Here is a 26,480-nt window from a genome sequence, read left to right on the forward strand (position 1 = left end):
CGCAAGATTGCAGAAGAGATTTCTCTCCGTTTAGCCAAATGTCTCACGAATTATTATGTTTGCGAAATAAAATTTCGTTCTTGTTTATGTTCATTTCGTATGGACTTCTCGTCGTTGCGGTTGCGTATATTACGTTTCATGTTATTTCGCGAAATAATTTGCATAAGAGAAGTCTAAGGGGTAGCACACGCGTAAGGCAATTTCTCTAATACCCAAGTGTAATGGATTGAATTGGATTCGAGTGATAGGATGACAAATCGCAAAGGACAGTCCTCGCGGAGTGCATTTGTGGTGGAATTGGCGGTGATCCAGGTACTTCGAGGCCCTCATACGTGCTGATAATGGCATAGGCAACCGTTTCTGTGCAAGCCAACCAATGAATTGTCCGTGAACGTTCCTATTCTTTTTCTGCACTTTCCTGAACCGTTTCACGTCGATTTTCTTCCGGCGAGAGGCATTCAAGGGCTATTTCACACGGCCACGGAGACGTTGACTTTTTTGCGCAGCCCCGGTGTTCGTTTCCTGAAACTAATGAGTTTCGAAACGCACGAAATTTTCGGGAACTCGCCAGATATCCTTTTCTCCTTACAAAATTCTTCATAGAAAAGTTTGGAACACAAAACATCCTTCGCCACTTTCGTACAGGTTGTATGCAGGTTTCATAAGTCCAGGAAGTGCCCCCGGGCCAGCTAAAGTTTCCCAGCCTGGAGAGCCGAGCGAACTATGCTGAAATTTAATGGCTGTATCACACGAGAGTATATGGAATATATGGATGTTAAGTTACAGGAGTTGTATGAAGTATGCAAACAATTGTTCATAATTTTCATCGTCACAATTAATTTAGTTACGTAATTCAGAACAGATGTTTGCACTGTTTAATGGTTTATTTAATATTTTCATGTCTTTAGTAGAATTTATGGAATCTGAGGAAACAATAGTTAAAAAAATCATGAAGTATGTATTAAGAAGGCTATTTCAACCGTCCAGTGTGATTATAAAGAGAGCGTTTAAGAATTCTTCTTCAAAAAAGATAATATGGATATGTATCCATATCTGAAGTATACTCGAATATTTAGTAGAGACTAAATTGTTAATACCAGAAGAGATTTGAAATTAGAAGAAGATAGTAGGGTTAAGAAAACAGGATTAAGGTACAGGAAAGGGGAAATACTAGGAGTGTATTAGAGACTAGGAGAGGAAAGAGGGGGTCTAAGGATGTGGAGTAATTCTCAATTTGAACACTAGTCGTACGTACTAGGGAGAAGGGAAGAAGGAGAGAAACTTACAGGAGTTCTGTGAGACGATCTTTTACCCCTGACCCGTGACCCGTGACCCGTGACCCGTGACCTGGGATCCTTCTGTCTTGACGACTAGAGTGTATAGAGGATTCTGGGGTTTCCCTAGGTTATACTTACCAAAAACAGGTAATGATTATGATTAGTCATTCAGACAATCAATCAACCTTATTTCATAGAAATCTATTTGTGATAAAATAACGACAGTAGCAATAGTTGATGTTATGTATATCGTTATGAATAATTGCACGCATAAACTGATAAACATTTTTAATATGTACTACTTTCAAATATCCAGATATTTGTATACAACTTGCAATAATTTGAATTTGGAATAATATTATTATTACAAGATATTCTGTTTTTAACATTTAACAAGTTAATTAATAAAATAATACTTACAATCTGTAATTATATTTTAACTGGAATTTACGTAGAAGACTATTTACCCAAATGGCCGTAGAAATCGTTGAATAATGAATACCGTCTGCCGTTTTCCATGTACGTGCAAAATGCACACTAATGGAAGTGTAACGAGCGATCAGCAGTAATTGCAAGGTGAAAGTTCAATAAAATGCTTGTAAGCAATAGACCATTAACATTACCTTGGAGGGTTCGTTGATGGGATGACCAACCGATCGATATGCTGGGACAGATGCGAAAGTGCATCGGCCCTGATGTTGGCGTAGGTCCAACAACTTCTGAGCTCTCACCGATACTGACGACGGTGCAAAGATTTTTTCCTGAAACAGGTCCATTTTTACTCGACACAAATACTGGAAATCTATTAAGGAGAAGAACTCTTTCATCGACACTTGTTCTCTATTACAATTACCCTGGTACAGAGTATTCAGTACGATCTTTGATCGTAAATATTCAATAAGCAAAATAATTTTCTTCTCACTGTACTACAAAGGCAGAAAATTGGAAGATCCTTTGATAAGCATATACACGGAAGCAGTTCCTATAAGTCAATAGACGGAACCATCATTCTTCAGAGAGTTTGTAGTCCCTTCGGAACTTTATATACTTTCACATATTGGAAATCTCGAGAGCTTTTGAGGTTCTATTCTAAAAAAGCGTGTGTCGTTTCTGTCTTAAATCTCTTTATATGTAAATTTGAATGGAAAGATATTGATCAATCGATGGTAGTATTCTCTGATCGACGTAGAGCAATATCAACATAGTTTTATTGTAAAATGTACCTACACTACCTGCTGATTAGTAAAAGTGGTGTTCTTGCTTCGAGGTTGAAACAAATTGAAAGTCAATACACTCTTTCGCAGTGGAGATCCTCGTATGGTCGAATAAACATGTGGATCTATGTTTCTTGCATCTAACGCAGTTACAGTTAAATCGAGAGTTTATAAATATGAGGAGAAGTAAGTCTCTCATGCATGCTGTGAGTTAATAATTAGGTATTACTCTCTAGAGAGTGCCGCTGGGCTTGGTAGGAGTTCCTAGTCGAAAGTGAACTAGGGAAAATCACGTAACTGCTTAGCTTAGGATTACTGTCGTACTACGTTCTGAACAAACTGCCCGAATTTACACTAGAAAAACACTGGTTACTGCTTGCAACTGGTTGCCTGTTGCACTCTCTATCGTCTCCCCTACTTCTTTCCTACTTTACTTTTTTTCCTGGCAAATAAACGGTATTTGGAGTGCTTATTTTGTGAAAGAAACTTCTAATTGGTATATGGAAGAAGTTTGTAGGTGGTCGCTTGCGTAAGAGAAGTCGTAGCATCAAGAATAAATTCGTTCGTAATATCAGATTTGAAGTTCCCTCTCTCTTTCCAAACTTGGAGGTAATAGAATTGGAAAGTGCATGGCAAAGTGATAAAAAGCTTTGGGAGTTGCGTTTTGTGGAATTTAAGAAGTGGACGATTGAAACATTCGATCCAATTTAATGCTCAATGCATATATTAACGATGGCCAAATCGTGGCTTGCAAGTTGCTTGTGGCTCGTCTAGATACTACTGCCTCTCCTAGGTTTTGAGTGTCAGTATTAAAATTAATGTATAGCAGGGCCATATTTTCAGAAAGATACTTTTTTAGATATTTTGTAGATACTTTTCCCGCTCCGCGTCCGAATACAAAAACGTCTTGAAGAAAATTTTATCCAGGGATGAAGAAGTACAGGTTTGGTCCTTTGAGAAGAATTTAAGTTTGCTACTGTACGATTATTTTTCACAGAGTTACAGCAGCTCAAATATCGACAATTTTTCGGTCCAAAATTAGTGATCCTCTGGTTTCGCTGCGAAGTGTATAATAATTAATACTCATGTGCATAAAGTGCTATTTTCGAGTACCTATTTTTAATAGATGAAACGTGTCTTCTGTCTCGACAGGGTTTGGACACCAGTACCATATACAATAATGAATTGTAAGGAGTACAAGGTACGGAGAGAAAGTTTGCATAAAATTTGGGAGGCTGTTCTGGACCTGAAGCATGAATAAGGGAGCTCTAATAAACAGTGAACTATTAAAAGTACTTAGGAGCAAATGTTTCATTAGCCTATATGTATCAAGCTCTTTCACTGATCTTGAGTTGTAGAAGGCGTCTGTAAATCTCTTTCTAGAATCCCCTCAACTCCTTCAGCATAATACAGCTTTGCTGTGGAATAATAACTTCCTTTATACTTGGAAGGCCATTCCCAACCAATTTCTAGTGTATTCTCCTTCGAAACCCTCGCTCTAGAAATTCTTTTAGTGTCGACTGATTGTCCTCGTTACGCCCAGTCTTCGCAATGCACTAACCGCTCTTAAGAATGCATTCATCTACCCCACGCGTACAAGTCGGGTCGCTTCGAATCACGGATTCCTCGGATTCTTATATCCCAAACGTCTCGATCGCGCGTGGAATGACTCTCTCCCGTTCACGAGTGTCGTGGCAAACGTTCCTCTCCCTTCTGATCTCACTTTTATTATTCAGCGAGTGTAATTCATTTTTGCCATGGGGAATCCATTTAATTCGCTTAGTTATAAATGGGTTTCGCAGACGCGCCACGAGACTGGCCAATTTTCCAGTCCCTTTAGAGCCTTTTAATGACATCGTAAAGCGAGAATACTCACCGTTCCTCGCATCTTTATGTTACTATAAAGCACCTTTAGGCTCGATTCCCAGATTCTTTTGATCTCCCAACAGAACAACGTTCTCCATATTTTATCGAGGGTGATTTACGAGTTCCTGTTCTTGAAGTTGTCGCCCTGTTGCGGCAGTAACGAATGTCGAGCGCAATTTTATGCTGTCGTGATTTGAATTTCGAATCAGAGACGTAGGTGGTGACGTCGGTATACGAAATTGTGCTCTTGATTTAGCTTCTTAGGAGAAAACCTTCGTGAACGCCGAGGAAGGAATGCTGACGATTTTATTATGCCCTTTAAACTGTCGTAAAGCGCAAGAACATGCGAGGTAGGCCGTATTGTTTTTACGCGTTCGCGCGAAGCAGCAAGGTTCACAAGTCAATGTTCCTTCGTGTGAGCTTATGCCAGCCTTTTGTGCGGCTTTCATACGTTACGGAGTTGATTTAGTACTATTCATTGCTTAAGGATTATTTTAACGTGGCACCTTAATATGTATCGTTAACTGGATTAGTGTTATAATAGTTTTGAGTTAGGATAGAATTAGTGGGAGACTAAGTTTTGAACTTTTTAAATTTTCAGAATTTTTAGTTTTCAACTTCTTAAATATTGAAATGTTCAAATTTCCAGATTTGTACGTTCTTAGACTTTCAAATTTTTGAATTCTTAGATTTTCAAATTTTTGTATCTTGGAATTTCCAGGTTTTCGAATCCTCAAATTTTCAAATTTTCGAATTTTCAAATTTTCAAATTTTCGAATTTTCAAATTTTTAAATTTGCGAATTCTCAGATTTTCAAATTTTCAAGCTCTCAAGTTCTTGAATTTTCATCACAAATATCGAAGTAACAATCATTTTTTTCTCTGCCTAGGTGCATGCTAAGTCAGAATAAAATGCATTATCTCTACTTTTTATAATATTGTACCCATAACACATAGGCGTTTTGTAAAACAAGTATACGGATTCAAAAGTCTTTTCGTAAGATTTCTGCCTATCGATCGAATGTAGACAAAAGCGTATAAAAGCTATCTTTCATGTTGGATAATCTTTCAATCGGACTATGGTCCAGGGATGCACGTATTTGTCCGGAAGTCTTGCTGCAAAGGTTTTCACTCGAATGGTTCAATTCTACCGTTTCAACGCTTTGGTCCAGATCGCGTTTCGTTTTGCAATCGAAACACAATCGAGTAGTTCAATTCATCTGGAAGTCCAATTGCGCAGAGTATCTTTCTATCGGTAGTTGATAGAAAAAGGAGCACCGAACTATAAGCTGCTAACCACGATCACTTTTGTTTCACGATAGAAGTCTCGACTTTCGGAGCTCTTCAAAGTTCAGTGAATCGTGATGAGTGTGTTTCATAACAACGTTTTTTAAACTGTGTGTCGCGGTCCATTAGCGACTCGTGAAATCAATTTAATGGGTCATGGCAAGCGTTTTCTTCAAAGAAACGAGAAAAACTGTGTAATAGTAAATTTCGCGACTTTTATGGCTTTCAAATATTTTTAACTTGACGCAAATTAAATTTGAACAAAAGTGTCACGCTTGCTGAAGAATTTACTGTTTAATATTTATTATATATTTTGAATGGCAGAGATGAAATTTAATGTCGAAAGATGAAAATAAGTGTTTTTGAAATACCTATATTCGTGAAAGGTATGATTAAAAACAGATGATGGTGAATATGTGTTAATCAATAGTTAATATACACTCTGATCATTCTATTATGGTCACACAAAATAACATGTTTGTTTTCGTGAAATCGATCGATTGTGAGATTGTTTTTACGCGTTATTTTCATACATGTATGGCTGGTACATCACGTTTTATTATATTGCATGTTCCTTAATCCAATCAAGATACGAGCTGACACGTGTATACACTGAAGGATATACTTTATCGGCACAGTTTTTCGACCAGGATACGAGTCCAGCTAGTTTTCCTCTCACCATCAAAGGACCACCAGAATCACCCTAAATAACAAAATACAGTTCCATCAGAGACGTTCTTCCTAAATTAAACGTGGCTCAAAAATATGTAGCTCCAAGTTTAGATTTGAATTAAAAACAGCTTACTTATTTATTTGGTTTAAGGGGCATTTCATATTTTGAAATTACAAAAATATCACTGCTTTTTTCTGAGGAATATTTAAAACAAATGTTACCTTGCAATGGCCTCTAACAGCAGTGGGATCATACGCACACACATGTGTGCCGTAGATATTTTTCGTCTGGCTGTACACTTCTCTACAGTAGTCTTGGTTCGCAATTGTAATGTTCACCCAGTGTAAGAGATTCGTCCTTTCCCCTTGGTACTGCAATATTATAATAAAATTACAGTTTCTTGAAATTTTTGAAAGTAATTTGTTAGTATTTCACTTGACGGTCTAATTCTATTTTGTAGACTATTTCAGTTTGTCGTTTTAAGCTAAGCGAAGTAGATACCATATGATATTTACCGCAAGTCTACCAAATCCAGAGACTATGGCTGGGTCGTTGGCTTTAACGACTTCTCCAGGCTCAGGTAGTGGGACGAAAGATATCAGAGCAGATTTTACGAAACGAGTATCCACCTGTGGGAAATTTCGTGTCATTAGTTACTGTAACTAATATGCAGAATCGTTAGAAGGTACCACCTTGGGTAATCTCTCTACTTTCATGTTTAGTTAAAATGATCTCATTTGGAAAAATTGGAAATAGTGCTAGACATATAATTGTAATTACTTTATTGCGTTTAGAAATATGTACCTTGATCAAAGCGATATCGTTCACCCACGAATCACTGCTATTATATTTTGTGTGCATGTAGATCTCCTTTGCATAGTGTTCTGATCCTTTCTTCAATAGATCCACTGTACCAGCAATAACTTTGATGTTCTTTGGTGATTTTCTGAAAACGATATTACGATGTAAATATTTTAATATTCTACTGAATTGAATTCCATTTATTTTACCGACCCATCTACACAGTGAGCAGCAGTTATAACATAATAGTCGCTGAGGATCGATCCACCACAGAAATGAAGTCCACTACCTATATCTTGCAAAGCGACCTGAAAGTAGTTGCAGTATATTAAAAAATTTCATTTTCATTTTAGGAGATGATAATTACGAATCGATATGAAAATGTTAGAACCTACTTGATAAGGAATTTCACCTGGCTTCGCCACTATTCCATCTATAATTCTTGGCACCAATCCAGCTGTGGAAGTAGTAATATCAAAAATTACTTTAATGCTATTTATTAAAATTTTTGTGGTCTTTAAGGATGAATATAAACTACTTTCTGCTATTATTAGGAATAAATCAAAGACAATTTATTATCTTTACGAAAATTATTGATCAATTTAATGATTATTAAGAATTTCAATAATTATACGTGCCATGGATTAAGGCGAATGTAGTCGGAAGTAGAAAGGCAACCAATGTCTTCATCTTATCAGGATGCTGAAACCAGAGCAATTTAATAGTAAATCTACAGAAATTAAATTGTCAGTCGGTATTTATATTCTCAATCTGCTCGCAATTTTCCAAAGATTAGATAAATGAGTGGATATCTAATAATATCAGTATAATTGGTAAAATATCAGTAAATAAAGATTTGAATTACGAGTAGATTTCATCAAGATCAGATAAGTTAATAAATATTTGAAGTGGTTAACTAATGTTGCAGTATTTTATAAAAACTATATTCCTAGTTAACTTTCACATATTAAAATCAAATTTATTATTGCTTTAAAAAAATGAATTGAATGGTATTAAATGATTTACAAATTCTTTTTCAAACCGTTTAAGGCGAGTACAATTATAATATTTCTATACTCACAATAAAAATGTATCAAGAACCATTGCAAACATGAGGAGACAGTAAACTCGTTTCGTAATGCGAAAGCATTATCAATTGGCCAGTTGCCAAATGGAAGAACAGCTACGACACAATAAAGGTGTCACTGGACAATCATGTCCTTATCAAATGATTAATATTGGTTCATCATTTTATCTTCGAAACACACAATTATCTATGAAATTATATCTACATATATAATAAAAAGATAAAAACTTGAAAACTAGATTACAATTATGATTATATCCTATTCAATCAAAAGTATGTTTATCGTTAAATTCACAGAAATAATTTAAAAGTACTTCGTTGAACATTGTTTGTTAACAAAATATTTTCTTAGTCAATAGGCTTACGTTTCTTTCTTAATAAATTTATTAGCGATGTTAGTAGCACAATGGCGGGCTATGAAATGCTTGGTACACAGAACACAGCTTTAGATGTTCTTTACGAGTTCGGGATTTTGCACCAGGGCACGTTCTTCCACCTTTTTCCTTCATTTTTGCCCGAGGCCTGTACTCGTTAGAAAAAAGGAAGGGGAAATAAAGGAAGGAAATAAATTACCAGCACGTGTACGACACTTTTAGCTTAGTTTAATCGATTACGTGCCCTGACGGGGAATTATCATATATCACTGATTTTTCACGCTGTTTAATTACGAGAGAAAAAGTGAAAGGTTGCGTCCGCAATAAAGTAATTACGTTCAAAGCTGATTTTCATTATAGCAGAAAGGGTAGAGATTTTTACATGTATAAAAATTTCTACCTGAGGACGTCAATGTTCTTGTGGCTTTTTATTACGTCAATTTTAACAATACCCATATCGTAATATGAACATAATCATTAAAAACTATTAAAGCTAGTATTTTAGTTATATAGTTTTTTTTTTAAATGATATTAAATTATTTCTGAATCTGTGAACACTTTAAAATAGATAAAAATGTGTTCTTCAAGAAGATAACCCGTTTTTAATGTCGTCATCGAATTTAACTATTTTATCATAACATTCATATCGTACTTATTTTTTCCAATTATATTCTTATTGCGTATTTTGTTGTTATTGTTAAACTACTACTTTAATAGAAACAGTAATTCAGACAACGGAACGCTTCATTCAATAATACGTATTCAGACAATCAAAGTTTCATTATAATTTCATATACTATATCATCAAATTGAAGTAAAATCAAGGTGAAATAACATCAATCAACGTCAGTGATTATTGTGCCGCTATCGTGGTATTATTCAAAGAAACAATAGCCTTTATTGGGAAATATTCATAGGAGCAACTTCGAAATATCGAAATCCTTCTAAAAGTGGCAATAAAAGCGGAACAAAAGGGAGGGAACAGGACAGGGAACCAATGTAAAATTGCGTGGTGGTCGGTAGATCAAAATCGGGCAGGCAATGTTGAAGTCTGTGGGGTTCGATAACGATTGAACGATTTGTGGCGCCCAAGGCGATCAGGAGCTGCGCGGTGGACCGGCAAAAAAGCTTGAAATTGGTCGTCTTGGGGTAGCTGGTCCTGTTTACTCAGAAGTTTTTAGTTTTCAAAGGAGCAACGTGAACGGCGTACGAAAGATATCACACTGGGAAGTAAAAAGTAATTGATCTGACTCTGAAAGCGTTCCAATATTGAGCTACCTTGAATTATTTTCCTCTTGCAACATTGAGACGAAAGTATGAGATAAAAATGTAAGAAAATATAATTCTTTGTTTTTCTAAACAACAAATTTTCAAAGGGTCGGCTACGCTTTTATATCTCATAAAGGTGACATTATAAACCATTTCCTAAAATTGAAATCCTCCATGGACAGATTCTACCTACGTTATACATTCAGCTTAATTTACATTCGGAAATATGGAGGGCATTGTCGATTTCAATATTTCATACAATTTGAATGCTTCCATTGAAGTGTGTTTTTAGAACCGAATTCTAGCTTCCTACGAAACGCGTTAAAGACAGCAACGATTGTAACAAGTTTGCATTGCGAACACCAAAAACCGTTCCAACTCTGAAGCAAAACATTTTATCATCGACAATGGGGACGAAAAGGGACGCGGAGAAAGAGAGATGGAGAGGGATAGCTTTGGCAACAGAACGATTCCATTTGTCTACAAGCAAACCAGGAACCTGCCGAGTTGCGTTCCTTTATCACGAGGCTCTGACAGGCTGTGATATCTCGCGTGAAAACTGGATGTTTAGATACACGATGGCGTGGCTTATCGATTTCTCGTTTCTTCTTTCCATCTGATGTTTCAGTTCCGCGAGATTGACAGATAAAGTGCAGCACGACTGCACTTGGGATTTTTCACGCAACTCGGTTGGAAAATACGCGGCGACATTTCCATGTACGCTTTGAAAACAGATCATAGAAAAAGCTGGTGCACGTTCATTCATTTCCCACGGTATTTAAGTAATTCCTTTGGTCTTCTAACCTGGAACGCGTAATCGCTAGTGGGTCGGGAAGTTAATGCACTTTGGATCAATTACCTTTCTTCCTTTTGATACGAGTCAGCGCCAGACTAAAAAGTCGTTCAGGTTACACGTTCCGCGCGAATGGGTTTCCCTTATCACATCCTTCTCGTTGCTCAGCTAAATGAGATGTTTCAACCATTTCGTACGAGGCGAATGGATTTTAACCGATCTTCGATAACAGCACTTTTTTTTATCCTTCGTTACGAGCGATAACGACAGCCACTTAAAAGCTTTCAAGAGTATTTTCATTTGTGGACCCAACTGTACCTAAAGGGAATTATTGAATATCATTTTTAAATTTTCCAGCTGAGCCTGCTATGGACCATTTCTTTCTAATGATATTGCATAAGTTTATTATAAAATTGAAAGCATAGGACTTCTGGGAGTACCATGTTGAAAGCTTGGAAACTCCTTCCTCTGCAAATTGAAAAGGATATACCAAAAGGGATTCTGAAGGCGAGAAAACAGGTGTCCTCAATTTACATGTAGTTAAAAGAAACTGGATAAACTTGACCAGTAAATAAATGAAGTTCGGGATGAGCTTTGGAAGAAAATGCTAATTGATTCTGTTGCTCAACCGTATAAACTTTTTTCTCCGCTGCTTCGACCAATACGCACAGCGCTTTTTAAGTACATCCTTCGTCCCTCTAGTCTTTCGTCTCACGTTTTCTTCCGAATGTCGATTGGAAAATTCAATCAGCTAATACAACCACAGGCTGAGTTTTCTCTTAACTCTTAATTCCTATTGTTTCTTCTGTTTTTCAGTGTACTAGGTGAAATTTGCTTTAGTTTTTCCTTTATTTGAGAAATTGGAACTTTTTGTTTGGGGGGAGCACATTGTCCCTTGGGGAGTAAGTTTTTGAGAAGATTTAAAATATTTGAACTTTCATCTCAATTAGAGAATAAGGCTAATTTTTACAGTACTTAATTATTCGAGCACTTTTCGATGTACTTTATGAAACTTATCCTGTATACAATAATTTGAGAGTAAATTTCGAAAATCCAGTGAAGAATGCTCAGAACTCAGAAGCCTACTCCTTAAGGCGACCCTAAAAATATAGATCGTATGTAGAAATATTTTCTATTTCTACCATTTACATCAAAGATGTTACATCTAACATCAAAAATAGGAAACTTGATAATAGCAAGATAATAGTGTAGATACTATGAGAACGATGGCTATCACAAAAAATCCAGTTACTACAATAAGGAAACTGTGTCAAGTAATTCGATAATTCTTTAAGAAAAAAGGAACCAGTGTTGTCCAAGTACTTATCATTGCCTTGAATGAATGACAAACCTCGTAAGTCTTATCACTCGCCCTTTTATCGTCAGTCTAATCATTAATGAATTATTATCTACTTCGTAAACTCCAAATTACCAAACTCCACAATCATATTTCTAGACCGACGTTTCACGTATGATTTCTATCTAGACCGTCTTGAGGTCACGCTCGGTGACCGCGATAGCTCGTTCCAGGGAGGCCGTCTCCTATTATCGCGGATTCCTGACAGACAGCCGTGTGGGAGCGGTGTTTATTCGTGTTGGTAAAAGGCCCGATCGATTCGAGCGCGGCAAGGACTCGCACTGAGAGCCACTGCCTCAGGATTCACCTGCGATCGACGACCCCGTGTCCTGGCCTTATCAATGATCCCACGCAGCCTTGAACATTACCTTGAATTCGTATCTTCCCGACGAATCGTTTCGCTCGACATCTTCTCTTGTACCTTGTGTCCGGGAAAATCCCGGAAAAATGATTTGACGTCGTATCTGCGCGATGTTCTCAGAAGCACGTACTTCGAGCGATTGCCAAAAGTGGCTTCCATAAAGGCGAGCTCGGGGTCGATAAGATTTTATCGCGACAACCGGCGAACAAAATTTTTGATCTGATAGGAGCGAGTGGTTATCGTTTACGACGCGATAACAAGGTTTCCCGGTTAGTTTGTGTGCCGTCCTCGGTTGGATCTCGGTCCTGGCGAGCGCGCCGCTCCTTAAACGACGTTGTTGCCGCGCTTGAAAGGCGCGACTCCTTTACACGCCTCTGTACAGCGACATATTCATTAATATTCCGTTTGTAGGATAAGCCAGACAGAGTCAACTCTCGACGGTTGCCCGAGAAGAATGAGCGCTCTTGACGAAAGTGTACAAGCGAATTATGCGAGAGACACTCTTTCTTCTTGCTCAACGTTCGTGAAGAACCGTCCGCGTGTTTCGCGCTGCGCCACCGCGGCTCCCTGCTTCTCGCGAGAGAGGTGGCAATAAGCCGCGGTAGATAATTAAGCGACATTAAGATCGGACGCTGTAATTGTTTTAGCGTACTTTGGAAGATGGTGCTACACTGTCGCTTCTATTGGAGCCGTGATTTTAATGAAGATTGATGAATGCTGGAAGAAATGTCGAACGGGTATGAAATTGTAGAGACGAGTGGGAATGTGTTGAAGGTGGTAGTGAGTCTTCGAAATTCGAGGATGATTGAGAAATCGAGATTTTTCTGAAAGTGAAACGTAGAATATAATTTTTGAAAGTGAATCTTCATTTTCGAGGAAATCAGTTTTGAAGATTCAATTTCGAGAGTAAGTAATTTGAAGGGTAATTTAAAATATCAGGATGAATTGAGGGCATTAAAATGATAGAAAAGTCCTGTTTGATTTTGTTGCGAAGTTATAGAGAGTTCTATATTTAAGTATTATTTATTAAACTTATACTATAAATTCTAACTGACTTTATTGTTTATCAAAACATCTATTGAAATGAATGCATAATATAAATACACAGTTTGCCTCTATTATTATCTTTAAAATCCTTTATCCATTGTCGCTTGATACCTGTGGGGATATGGTAATTGTTCAGTCAATTAAAAACTCTGCAGGCCATAACGATATTTCAAGCTTTTGTCGGGACTTCGAAAATTGCTTCATAATTGCGATTGCACTATTCACATATATGTAGAAAAATAACAATTGTATAACGCTTTCCACGAGTCTTCGTTAAAAGCTTTCAATCTTCCTTTAAAATAGCTTTTTTAGGTCACAAAATATTTATGAAATGCTTAAATAACTTAACGATTGATAATTACCGATTTAATACCTGATCTAATACTTATTTCCTTCTTTAATATAATCACTCTTGCTTGTTGCACTTTCCATAATTTCAGGATTTTCCTTCCATTTGATTTCCCTGTCGAATTGCAAAACATATTCGTTCATTCCCCGAACGTTCCACTTTCTATGAATATTGTCGGCCATGCACCCTGGGATATAGAAAGCGTTAGAAACTCAATATGTAACCAGTTAGCCGCGGCGCAAGAGCAAGGCAATTTCACTCACGAAATCTTCGTCGGTGATAGTGCACCAAAAATAAAATCTCCCCCAAAGAGCGTGGTTTGGTGGAGTTCTTTTTTGTCCTAGCATACCGTCGGTGGGTGGGCTGTGTTTTCATTAAACTGTGCAACGAGATTGCTTCTCGACAGATACGAGCCACTTTGTAGCAGTACACCGCGGCTGGGCCGTTTCGAATTGCTGATTCGGACTCTTCGCTGGTCACTCTCAAAATTTTCCTAGGATGTCTCGTTGCCACGGGTACACGGGAATCGGCGAAACGGCTCGGTCAAAGCCGAGGTGTCGTGGGACAGCTCGTGTCACACCTTCATTATCGTAAATAGGATTTTTCGGATTTGCATGCGACATGCGATGCTAACGAACATTTTACTCTGTCGTTTACGTATTTCAGAGACGTTTATTTTACAGGATTACTTATTTCACAAGGACGGGGAAAATTGGTTTGTCAGGGGTTTTGTGAAGATTTAGCTTTCGGTCGACAGTTGGCTTTAAATATAACGAATTTTGTGTTAGATATTTGGTAAGGAAATAAGAAATATGAAATGATCGATACGTTGGGATTTATACTGAATGATTACATCATTGTTAAGTACAGTTGATTGAGCATCGACTTCACATATTTTTTAACTTTTAAAACAGATTATGTAAAATGTATTTGAAATAAAATTTTTATGTAACTGCAAATATTCAAAATTAAAAAAATAACCTGAAGATTAAAATTTTGTGTGATTATTTTTTGTCTTTTTTAAAGATTCGTTTACAAACTTGGTAGGTATTATAGTAGCTTCCAGAGTAGGCTATTATTGTTTCTTGTCACAATTTTGTATAGCTAAAAGCAGAAAATATATGATTGAATGAATTAATGGAGTATTTAAATTGAAATAATTTCAGAGTGTGACTATTTTTACGGTTGTATGAGATGGAAGGTGTACTGTCTGCTGACTGAAAAATCACATTTCGGTTTACTGGCGTGAAATAGTTTTCTCGTGGCACCTGCGTGCACATCGTAACGTACCATATTTTCGTGACGCGGCGTATGATCTGCTTTCAGAATTTCATAGCTCTGGAATAAAATTTCCATGCTAATTTCACCTTCGCTGTGATTTCCATTTGCTTGTAGAAGCAACTTCCACATCGCTTACAGTGAAAGAGGAGTAGTCTCAAACTTCAGTTGCACGAAAATCATAAAACTTTACATAATGTTAATAGTTAGTTATGCATTCATCTAAATTTGAAGCTCGACCATGTAGAATTTTGTTCAACTTAGTTCGACTTATGTCATTTTCCTAGTTTCAAGTTCATTCCACAAGTATGAAAACTTCAAAATTAATTGTACCAGTTAATTCTTATTTTTCAAGTTATTAATGGACAGGTCCTCCACGAAATCAACAAAATGGTGATATGAATCCACTTTAAGATCATGCAAACTAAACCACGTATCAATTTCACCCGAACCCTTGGCATCGATTAGCAAAAGCAATTAGTTTACCGTTGAATGGCACCAATTTCAGTTTGCTAACGAGCAAAACAGAAACCTTGCGAACTAAAGTACCTACACTTTCTCCAAGTACAATTTTGCCTCCAAAGTGAAGCCACCTGCAAGCAATCTTTACTTTAGATTTTGTTTTGTTTTTTACTAGTCACCGCTTAATTATAAAGTTGTATATCTGAAGGTACCTTATTTAGAAGTCATAAGGGTGAAAACTGTGATAAAGTAGATGAAACTAAAAATGCACTCGGAAGTTTCCCAGACCAGAAGTTTCAAAATTCTCGTTGGCCTGGCAGTTTGTAAATCAGCGAAATCGCGATCCACGGATCGACATTCGCATTCCTTCTGAGAGTGCTCAGGACTTGATGAAAAACGAGGAAACTCGTTTCACCAGTAAAAGAAGTAACGAGGTCTTGACAGGCGTTCTGCATGATTGAATTTTCGCCAGCACGTTCGCGGGGGATGAGCGAGGACGTTGCACTCGGGGAAAAGATATTTAAGGGTTGCGCATTCATTGCTTCTCAAACGATTTTCTTCATCGCGTCACAATAGCTGGTTAGCTGGTCTTTAATCGCTACGGTCTCGCAATTCGTTATCAGTGACGAGTAAATGGAATATGCGACTTGTAGTTGTCTTGAGAAAATGAGGATGCTATTTGAGGAAATGATGGAGATCCTTACAAACGAATCAGGAGAACGTTTGCGTGTGTACACAGACCTGAAGTTTCAGTCACGCAAATTCTGATTAAATTGTTCGCTTTTACGTAATTTTATTCGGCCCGAGTGTAGATACAATACGGAACTAATTGCGTCAGGAAATGTGATTTTTTCAATTAGCACGAGCTCGTTTGAGCTTGGATTAAATCACCTCGTACATATCTTTTCCGTCTCTGCTGTCTAGACAGAATGTTTGATCAGAAGGTATTATTTCTTTGAGAATTTATTACTGAAAATTAGGGTATAAGAGTTTTCGCTGGTTCTGCGTTGAAGATTTTAGTTTGTAAAATAAATGTGTTTGGAGGAAACAGAATTCAGGGGATTGAAAGGAAAAATTGAAGTAGAGAATTTTAAATATTTTAGTATGCTGATTTAATAGCTGAAAAAGTATGGAAGGTCTAATTTTTAAGAAAATCGTTTCGTTTCAGTGTTCTTTAACTTTTACTATCACTACAAGTTATTTTCAAAATAATTGATTATCTCATTCTTTTTAGTAAACATTCTCCCAACAATTTCGAATGGAATGAATTCACTATTCTATTCTCTTGTTTCTAAACGAGATCCGAACCAATTTTTCACTGTGACAAGTCACGCAAAATAAACGTGCACGTTCACACGAACCTAGAACATGTATCGATAGAGAACGAGCTTTACTTTGTTGAATCCAATATGTCCACGTGATAGATTCACGTTCTTCCCACGAATCTGATCGCAGCTGAGTCTGGACTACGCACGCGGCTAATCAGTTCGCCCTTATTAGTTCTTCAAACGTTCCTCCCTTTATCGCGAATCGATAAATCTTGTCGCAGAGGAGGTCTTAATTCGAAGAACTTCGACTCTTCATTACTACTATCATATAAATAGAACGTCTACACTATGTATCTCAATCTATTATTTAAATAAGTAAACGCACAGAATTATTATGTAAAGTAAATGCAAGCGATAATCAAAGACTACTGTAGACAAGTAATACTTTAGTTAACTCATTGAAGTACCATGACACAATTTTTTTATCATCTATATTTTACAATTGTGCGAAGATATACAAGCTGCCTCAGTTAATAAAATTGAAGTATTAAATTTAATTTTTCCTGGAAGAGTTAAAACTTGACATTGAATAATTAAAGAAGTAGAATAGTAGCCATGAAGATAAGGAACTTTGAAAAGAGAAACTAAAAGAATATAATAATAGGGTTGGAAAAGTAAGAAAAGAAGGTAGGGAGAGAATGTTAGAGGAAAGGGTGTTGGGGGTAGTGTATATCGTGGTTGATCAATGATGAAGTTAGGAAAGGGAATCACGATATCGAACCGACGCGACAGAATGGTAGGCGTCACAAGATATGGCCCCCAATAATTAAAGTGAATCGTGGATAGATGATCTCCATTCGTCAAGGAGATGCATGATGTTTGAACCAACAGTTTGGAAACGGATGTCTTTTTGACGTGCTCCATTTTGACAGCTGAAGAGCACACGGTGCTTGAGTCGGCCTTTCCTATAATCGACATCGCTCGAATTCACCTTCTGTCTTCCTTTGTACGCCATTGTGTCACTTCTATTGTAAAACTGGGGGTAAACAATGGCCCTTGACAGGAAGTTTTTTCATTCGTCTAGTATTTGAAATCGGATGTTAAGACTTATTGGATTGAGTTTTATCTCGGAGTTTACAATCAGTCTACACTCTTGTGTGATAAAAATTTTCATTTATATTCTATGTTCTCTCTATCCAATATCGTGCAGCAAAATTTCTCTGAATTTGGGATTAATACTATTTTCATTTTGATACATTTAGAAAACTGGCTAATAATTATTTGCATGTATCTACTAAAATTTATTTGTTTAGTATACAATTTTTCCTTAAACTTTGAGTTATTAATGTCAAAATGTCTCAAAAGGTACCAAAAGTTTGTTGCATTTTCTCTGGATTTCATTCACATATAATTTGTTAGTGTTATTATCGCTAGATTATAAATTAAGCAACACCCTGATGTGTATATCTCGCTTATATTGTTTGTACTGTACAGGCAGAAATTCATTACCACATATCCGGTTGGAATAATCTGTTACGCGTGTTTCCTGCGAACGGACGTTATTGAAAATCAATAATCTTTAGCATATTATGATTACTAGGAGGACAGTTCTCGCGGCAGACATACTCCCATATTAATTTGTGTGCGGGTTCAGTTAAGATATAAATTAAACTCGGTGCGTGTGAATATTACTTAATTTCATTATTGGACTATTTTGTTTTCGCTTCGTTTTGCATTTCCGTTTTAAAAGCAGGTGTAGGATTTTATATTCCAAGTTTCTATACGTAGAATTTATGCCTATGTAGTTTTGCCGCGAGATAAGTTTTGATTACTTATTTGCATTCGGCATGAATTAAATTCAGCCTGATTAAATTTAGATTCACGTTTACTCATTATCTTGGAAACTATATTTACCGAATCGATTTAATCTTATTGGCTTCACAAGCCAATCTGACCGTATTCAACGTAAATTTAATTGTCATTTCGTTTCTTATGCAATCCCAATACGATTACGGATCATCCTGCTAAGGAATTGAGAACATCCAGGAACAGATATATGCATGCACACAGAGATAGTTACGACTGAAGGATACAATCAATCGTAGATGAAAAATTCTAGTAATAACAAAATTTAATACTCTACCATTTTTACAATTTTCGTATATTGTAAACTTTAATTTTCTGGCACTGTTTAGTCATTGTCTATACATCACAAATGCATATTAATTAGAGGTATGTTACTGTAATCGTTGTAACACTTTCAACTGCTCATAATGACGAGAAATTCAATATTATGGAGTAACTATGGTGCCATAGGTAGTATATTCCATGGCTAAATGTTAGTGGAGACGGAAGCGAAGTGCCGGAAATTTACCATTCGATCGTTTCCTTCCGAGTCTGAGACGCAACGCAATTCAATTCGGAGATTGGGAATCGTTAAAGCTACTTATCTTTTATTTTCACAGAGCGAATAGCGAAATTGAACTTTTTGAGTTTATGTAGGTGAACACTATTTTAGTGATTCGTAGAATTTTTACTGTTTCCAAAACGAGGAGCTAAAATTATGCGCAAGAATCAAAATTCTAGTCGAGACATTATTGTGGAAAAAAGTAAGTTTATTATTACAGGTAGTATAAATCAAGGAATCTTACTTTCGTATTTTATCTTTTTTTGTAATTAGTTAGTGTTTGGTTAGAAATGTAGATCTTAAACAGGATCAAACAAATTTTTGAGATCTTTTTCTGAAAGTCCTGTGCAGATTTATGCGTTCTTCAGAGAAACGGTGATCAAAGAGATTCATGCAAATATTCAGGACACAAGAAATTTTTCCGATAATAAGGTGCATCGTGCTCCTGGTGGTCTCTCACGCGGAACGCGTCGACGTAGACGATGCTGCTGGAAGATTTGAATATTTTATTGCTACCTTTGCTCGCAATTAATTGATCAGAAATTTGGTAGCTGTTGAGAAACAATAAATGTATTGTTACTTGATTTTCGATGTAATAATGAGTATATTCTATTGTAGCAATCAGTTGCAATGCAATTATGAATCATTGAAATGTATCCATGGAGAATTACTGAGAAGTGAAATGAACAGGTGGAGAAATGGTTCTGTGATGTTACAGCTATTTGATACTGCGTAATTGTTACTTTTTGTTGTAATTCCATTTGACTCGACTACACGAGCATTTCGCTCTTTAATGGAATAAATAGCGTTGTGAACAAGATGCAATGAATAGTCAAAGGACACACCATTTTGAAATGGCATGAAATATAATTACGTAATTGCACTCTAGGTATTTTGTTAAAAGACTGTTTAACATTTGTTAATCAATTCCGCAATTACAGTGTAACATATTGTAGTGTATCAAATTAAAAAAGAAACGCCATGTAAGTAGTATAAACCAATATATGTACGGACAAATCTAAGTAGTACATATCAACGCGTAGCCAGAAGTACCTAAGTAGTAAATCCTAATATATAGTCAGACATTTAACTTGCTCGGAGTGCTCTTCATGAGAACCTATTAATCAAAAGTTGTAGAGGCAGTGTGATTGGGAAGAGAGAATGAAAGGTGAAAGGATAGGAGATTGAGAGGAAAGATCTGAGATTTGAGAACTATGGAGAAAGAGAAGAAGAGAAAGAACTGGAAATACGGACAAACGTTCTCTGAGTTATGTGCCAGGGATCAGTGAACGACCCTCTTGTAGTGGCTCCTATTCGTTACATATTTATTTTAGAAATAACCCAGAATAAGCACATATAAATATAAATGCAGAACGAAATTGGAAGTTAGTAAAATGTTTGAATAGATAAAGGTCTTTGAAAATTTTTACATTAAAAATTCTTAAACGTCTAAGATTCTCGTAATAGGTCAGCAATTCTTTTTCATTTTATTGATTTTGGTGTTTGGATCGTATGCGATTCCTGAAGACATTTTCACAGTAAATGCAGAGGGCGTAATAAAGCCAATGGTTTTTTGCGAAGTCGGTATTTCAGACCTTGTGACACGCATTCCCATAAGATGAGGTCTGCTCTATACCTTGTCTGTGATGATAGGTCTTTGCTCTACCTCGTCTGTGCGCCTACGTCGCCTCTACTGTTGATCATTCTGCAGAATTTGCGCAAGCTCGAGCTTTATACTGCCTTATCGGCGGACACCCTACTTTATCTACTCGTGGACAGTCGAAAGCTCCTTCACTTACCGACTGTAAACAGGTGAAACATTGTATCAATAAATACTTCATTAATTTTATTAAATATTTAGTCGAATTTATGATCTAAACTGGTAATGAAAAACAAATGTTTATAAAGAGTATTGTATGCAGGATAACTTACCCTCTAAACATAAATATAGTGTACACTCTATATCCAACGAGCAACGCGTAACTCTAGAGCTTTTCTAGAGAGGACGCCCTTGAAAATAGTGGGCAGCTTTCTCCAAGTTCTTTTTTCACTTGAAATTTTCCCCCTCTTCTTTTCAAAAGGTTTTCCAATACTAGCAAAATTATGTTTTTATTTTCCAATGATTATCTGAACTATCTGTATCTTACTCCTTTCTTGTATTAACAAATACTCCCAATATGCATTTTCCTACTTCCAATACCTACAACACCAATATACGATAACTAAAGGACCAACTTTTATAAATAAAACTTACAGCAAGACGCTCTTCAATGAACCACTGAGAAACGCGCAAAAATGTCCCTGAAAGCACCAACAATTTAGTACACAAACCTGCAACCCCAAATGAATCGAATCCCCGTGTCGAAATTCTCACTTCGTAAATAATCTCGTCATCAAATTACGTTCTTATCGCGAGTCTCAGTGACGCGTTCACCAAACTCACGCAGCTCTGGCCCTCCTTCAAGATCAACAATCGTCCATATTCATATTGAATTAGCATTTCCACTCGTTCATCTGGAAACGATCGCGAGACCGATTGGCTGGCAGCTGGCTAGCGCGTGCACGTGAAAGAATGCGCGGCGAGAGGAAGCGGAGAAAGTTGGTAGCGCGGAAATTGGATTCGGGACGGCCGCAGAAGGGAGGACGAGCTCGGTCTCTCGGTCGTTCGGGTCGGCAGAACGATTCTATATTCGAGCGAGAACGGTTAAATTGAGTCTAGGTGGTTCTGGACTTGGAGTGGTACTTGCTGAGGCGCCCCCCTGCCGTACCCTAACTGCGCGCGGATCGTCGAGTCAAGTTGCTGTGCAATTCTATCGAGGGGCCTACAGAAGCTAATTGGCCGGTCAGCCCTTCGTCGGGGCTGCTGCGAGTTAGGTTCTGGCCATCGCGACAATGCAATTTACGTATACGCTGCGGTCCATTCACCGGCGAAACCTCAATTCCGTTCAGGAAACGAAGAAGGATCCCTTTCAAGGGGATGCCTGCCTGCCTGCCTGCCGATGTGCTACCGATTATGGCGTACCACTGATACGTAGCTGCCTTGGGTAGAGGAGAATATGTGGAGTGAAGACCTTCTTCCATTGGGATGATCCTGTAAAAAGTTGAGCTCGATGGGAGGGATGGGAAACGAGGCGGGTAACGATGGTTACGAGAGAGCGACGAGGCTAAATGTTTTTCATGGGTCCGAGTTTAAAAGCTTAGAATTGGTTAAGATATTTTGGTGGTTTGAGTGGAGCCTTTTTTAGGTAAGGATGATGTATTGTTTGCCTATTTGCTTGAATAAATTTCATGGCTATATTTGAATTGAATTGGCTAATAAGTCTATTACTACAATGGCGTGATATTGATTTCTGGTATAGTAATCAGTCTATTGTTAAAATCACTGGCGTAGGCACCTATATTGGACCCAATTGTCTTCTCTTATTGATAGCATTTTACTCAATATAAATGCTTGAATATTAGATTTGTAGAGCCATTGATATTGTAGATGGATTAATTAATATTTCGTATAGATGTATTCTGTATACAGAATCCTACTTCTCGCAGAAATTATTACTTTCTTTAACTATTTCAGTATGTTGAACCTTTTGTCAAATTTGTCACCGGTATCCTCTCAGTATTTCTCATTTTCCTTATTTTTCCTCTTTTATTAGTAGCAAAGTGAATTAGTAATACTTCAGTGCAACAAATTTTCATGACCTCTTAGCACCATAAACAAGTCCATCATATCGAGGAAGAAGGTACGATGGGAAACCGAGCGAACGCGAAATCGTGTTGAATTATTGTTTCTGTGATCCAGCGAACTACATAAAACACACTCTGACGCGCCGAGACTAGTACCCGACGGAACGGTTTGATATATTTCCAGCCAACAGTTCCTCCTCGTCTCTGAACCGTCCCTCACGGGGATGTTATTTATTTTCTTTAGCTCCAAGGAAAAATTCCATCGCTTCTTGTTTCCTTTTTCGTGCGCCAGAGGCAGGTCAGCGGCTTCTTACGAAACTTGAGTAAACGCGAGTGGTCGGTAAACGTGGCTGTCGGCGATACTTTGTAGGTATTTCGTCTTCTTGTCGTAAAAACGCGAGCATATCAGGCTAATGCTTGTTCCTCGCTGAGAAGGGAACAGCCTCGTTTCGCTGAGGGTTGCCTCAATGGACTTTGCTCATTCTTCGAAACCGTTAAGCGTATTTTCACGACTCTGTTCGCTGTGCTCTCGAGATTGACGTTGTCAAACTTTGTGATTTTTAACGAGCATGCCCCGCGACTTTTGTATTCATTGGTAAACGTTTCCCGCCAGGGGTGGAGAGATAAAGTGGCGTATTTCGTTTTCGATAATGCAGCCACCTCTTTATGGTGATCGTTCAGCTGAGTTTACGATAATATGCTGTTACCATTATGGGGCTTATTAAAGTGGAGTGTGCTGTTCGGGTTTTTAATGGGATACTGTGAAACATTATTGTATCAATTTTTACGAAATTTGGGAAGTATGGTTTCTGAATTACGAAGTTTTAATAAATTTGAGGTGTGTAATTCTTTGCATAGAATCGTTGCAAGTAGTCTAAGTATATATGTAGTCAGACATGTGAGGTACTGTGTGGAACTAATGCATCTACAATTCTGAGAAATTTTATTTTCTATTAGATTCTAGATTTACTGAGGACGGAAATCGAATTGCAATAATTTAGAAAATATTAGAACAGAAATTTATAAGAGACTTTTTAAAGTAAAATTTATATTACTGGTTTTTCAGACAATAGTACAATATCAGTTTTTCTATAGGTATTTGATTCTATCTTTCGTTTTTGTTTGTTTCTAGTAAACACTGATTGCAGTATGTTTCTTCAGTATATACAGGCGAAACAGACTCGCTGAGAAATTTCATTAAATTCTTCACCCTGCATGAGTACACTCGAAGGTTCATGCGCGTTCAAGAATAAAAGAAGCTTCAATCTCACTCTCTGTTGAGGGTCGAAACGGTTATTGCTACGGTTATCCCAAATATCCTACCTGGTAGACCCCCTCCTTTATTCGCGATTGCAAGGGCAAGAAGAATGACTCTCTCGAGGCAGAGGTTTCCGTGTCTCTCTGTTTTGATATCGTTACGGCTCATCACTTATTAAAGGAAGCTGCTCGGGTTCCTAGTCGCTTGTATCAAATTTCCTAATGCATCATTGAAGGGTTTTCAGTTAGTGGAAACGCGGGAATGTTGGTCTAGACATTTGTAGTATTATTTATTCGTATCAGATTTTGCACAGGAAAACTTCAAAGGCACTATTTTAAAGTTATTTAATATTCTAGTAAACATTCTATTGCAGTTTTAATCTTTGAAAATAAGTTTAATTAATGAACACGATATTCTGAACTTTAACTTAGTTTCTGTACACTTAATTGGTCAAATATTTGAAATTCTCAGTTATTGGTGATCATTTTAGCTTTTCAATTGCATCATATATTATCATATATCATATATTAGCTAGATACTATATTTAAAAGAATATACACACGGTTTCCGAAACTCAGAAAAACACCTCATTTTGTTCAGTCTTACATTGATTGTACTTGAAACGTTTTGGAAGCAAGCCCTTCAATTTGGAGCGTCCTTCTTCGCAGTTGACAAGGTGCTACTATAATTTACAGGCTAGTTCAAAGCGCTCCTGCCCCCACTTTCTGCAAGCGTTACACTTTATTCATATTTTAAAAAACCACTTTTGCGATGTATTCGTCGTGGTCACACCCCCTCTTGCACCGCGGCCCCGTGAGTGCCAGCACTCCCTTGGGAATCTGCGGTATAATAACGTTGACACAGCCGACGTAGAGGCACTAAATAGGAACCGCCTGTTTCCTTTGCTCCTCGCCCCTATCCGTGTACTTTCGCTTCGTATTTCGCATCCCAGCTTTCATACGTCTCTCCATGGCCTCTTCGAGATAGCACGCCTAAATCCATCTGGCGAGAAGAGGGACTGTGTGTATAACGCTGGTTGGCGGGTGCAGGTGCATTATTACAATTCACCCGTTGCTCCATAGCCCTGGCATACTGGTCGAGGCCACTCGATCAAAAGGAGTAACGATTTCGCCGCGAATATATTTCTGCCTGAGGATATGTTCAGAATTCTGTTGACCTCTTCAAGGGAGAACTCAGGATTTATGGTACTATCGTCTCGATAAATTAATATGAATAAAGTGCAGTGTAGGTACTTCTCAGTTCAGGTACAGTGAGTTTCATTTATTCATTATTCCCTAGTTACATTACATCGCTTAAAATGACAATATTAAGCTGCTGCTCCAAAACAAAATTGAAGGATCTTTGAAGAATGATTATTTATTAGCTAATATTCATCATTTTTATTTTAAAGCAACTTTAATATTAATATTTTTGGGATGTAACTAGCCTTAGGAGTCGCGAATTAATGAGACCCACTATACCTGAACCTCCAGGTAACTTTAGAAGGTAACTAAAGGTGAAGACATTGGCTGTAACTAATATAATTTTTAAGTTAACTAGATCTTCATGTATTGCATGTCTGTATATGGTACCTGAACAGTGTTGCTAATTTCACATTTTTAAACAAAATTAAGTCTAGAGGAGATTTACGATTTCTAAGAACAGTATTTCATAGAAAAGTAAGGAAGAACGTTCCCTTATGATTATGTGACAAGTGCAGACAACGTATGTCTTAACACTGATGGGAATGGACCCATGGTTTGAAAGATGTGTTTCGCCTTGTGATTCCATGGGGCAGATTTAGGAAGCTTGGTAGATCAATCTTACGGGAAGAACAATGGAGTCGTCGTATGCATTGATGAAAGTCTTCTCTCAACCCTTTGTGGATTCAATGTGATTCCAGTAACGCTACCGATGACAACGACGACGTCGACGAAGCGACGAAAGAGGACGAGTAAGGGCTGAGAGTGGCCCTGGTGTTGCTTTGCAAGATGGGGGCCGGTTCTTAATGGAAGAAACGCTGTGGCATCGTGGGTGAAGGCGCCTCGATGCCGTCTTGCCATCGGGTGTACAATTTACGACCATTTATTTAATTGATTCATCAAAGTCTCTGCGACTAATGCGTCGCGACGAGGAGACTTCGGGCCTCTGTACACCTTTTAGGCTGTCAAAAATTTTATATCAGTATTGGTTAGGGTGGCCTGAGACAAATTTTGGGGACAATATGTTGACGTGCATATTTATGAAATAAATTTGTAAGAGGAGTTACAGACGAAATTACATTTTGTTTAGTGGCTGTCGACAATTTGAAGGACTAAAATTGAGGAAAGTATAGTAGTGATGTCCTCAAAAATATGAAACTGACATTG

The 26,480-nt window shown here is 37.4% G+C and overlaps 2 protein-coding genes across 2 annotated transcripts in view; one reads left to right on the forward strand and one right to left on the reverse strand.

Annotated features, from left to right (window-relative positions):
• Hwt (SH2 domain-containing adapter heavyweight) overlaps positions 1-26,480 on the forward strand; it is a 180,880-nt gene that overhangs the window by 23,335 nt on the left and 131,065 nt on the right. The gene's annotated exons all lie outside the window — the stretch shown is intronic.
• LOC143188685 (chymotrypsin-2-like) lies at positions 6,203-7,807 on the reverse strand. Its single transcript, XM_076393083.1, has 7 exons — positions 7,756-7,807; positions 7,513-7,661; positions 7,331-7,425; positions 7,121-7,262; positions 6,832-6,945; positions 6,538-6,687; positions 6,203-6,346 (listed from the first exon to the last, which is right to left on the reverse strand). The coding sequence occupies exons 1-7, from the start codon at positions 7,805-7,807 to the stop codon at positions 6,203-6,205; spliced, it is 846 nt and encodes a 281-aa protein (XP_076249198.1).

The sequence above is a fragment of the Calliopsis andreniformis genome, chromosome 3 (assembly GCF_051401765.1).
Source record: "Calliopsis andreniformis isolate RMS-2024a chromosome 3, iyCalAndr_principal, whole genome shotgun sequence".
NCBI lineage: Eukaryota > Metazoa > Arthropoda > Insecta > Hymenoptera > Andrenidae > Calliopsis > Calliopsis andreniformis.

Coding starts and splice junctions, on each gene's coding strand:
- LOC143188685 (XM_076393083.1), bottom strand. CDS start 7,807: ATGAAGACATTGGTTGCCTTTCTACTTCCGACTACATTCGCCTTAATC. Junction 6,946..7,120: donor ACGATATCGCTTTGATCAAG/GTACATATTTCT, acceptor AATTTCCCACAG/GTGGATACTCGTTTCGTAAA. Junction 6,347..6,537: donor CTGTTAGAGGCCATTGCAAG/GTAACATTTGTT, acceptor TTTGTTATTTAG/GGTGATTCTGGTGGTCCTTT.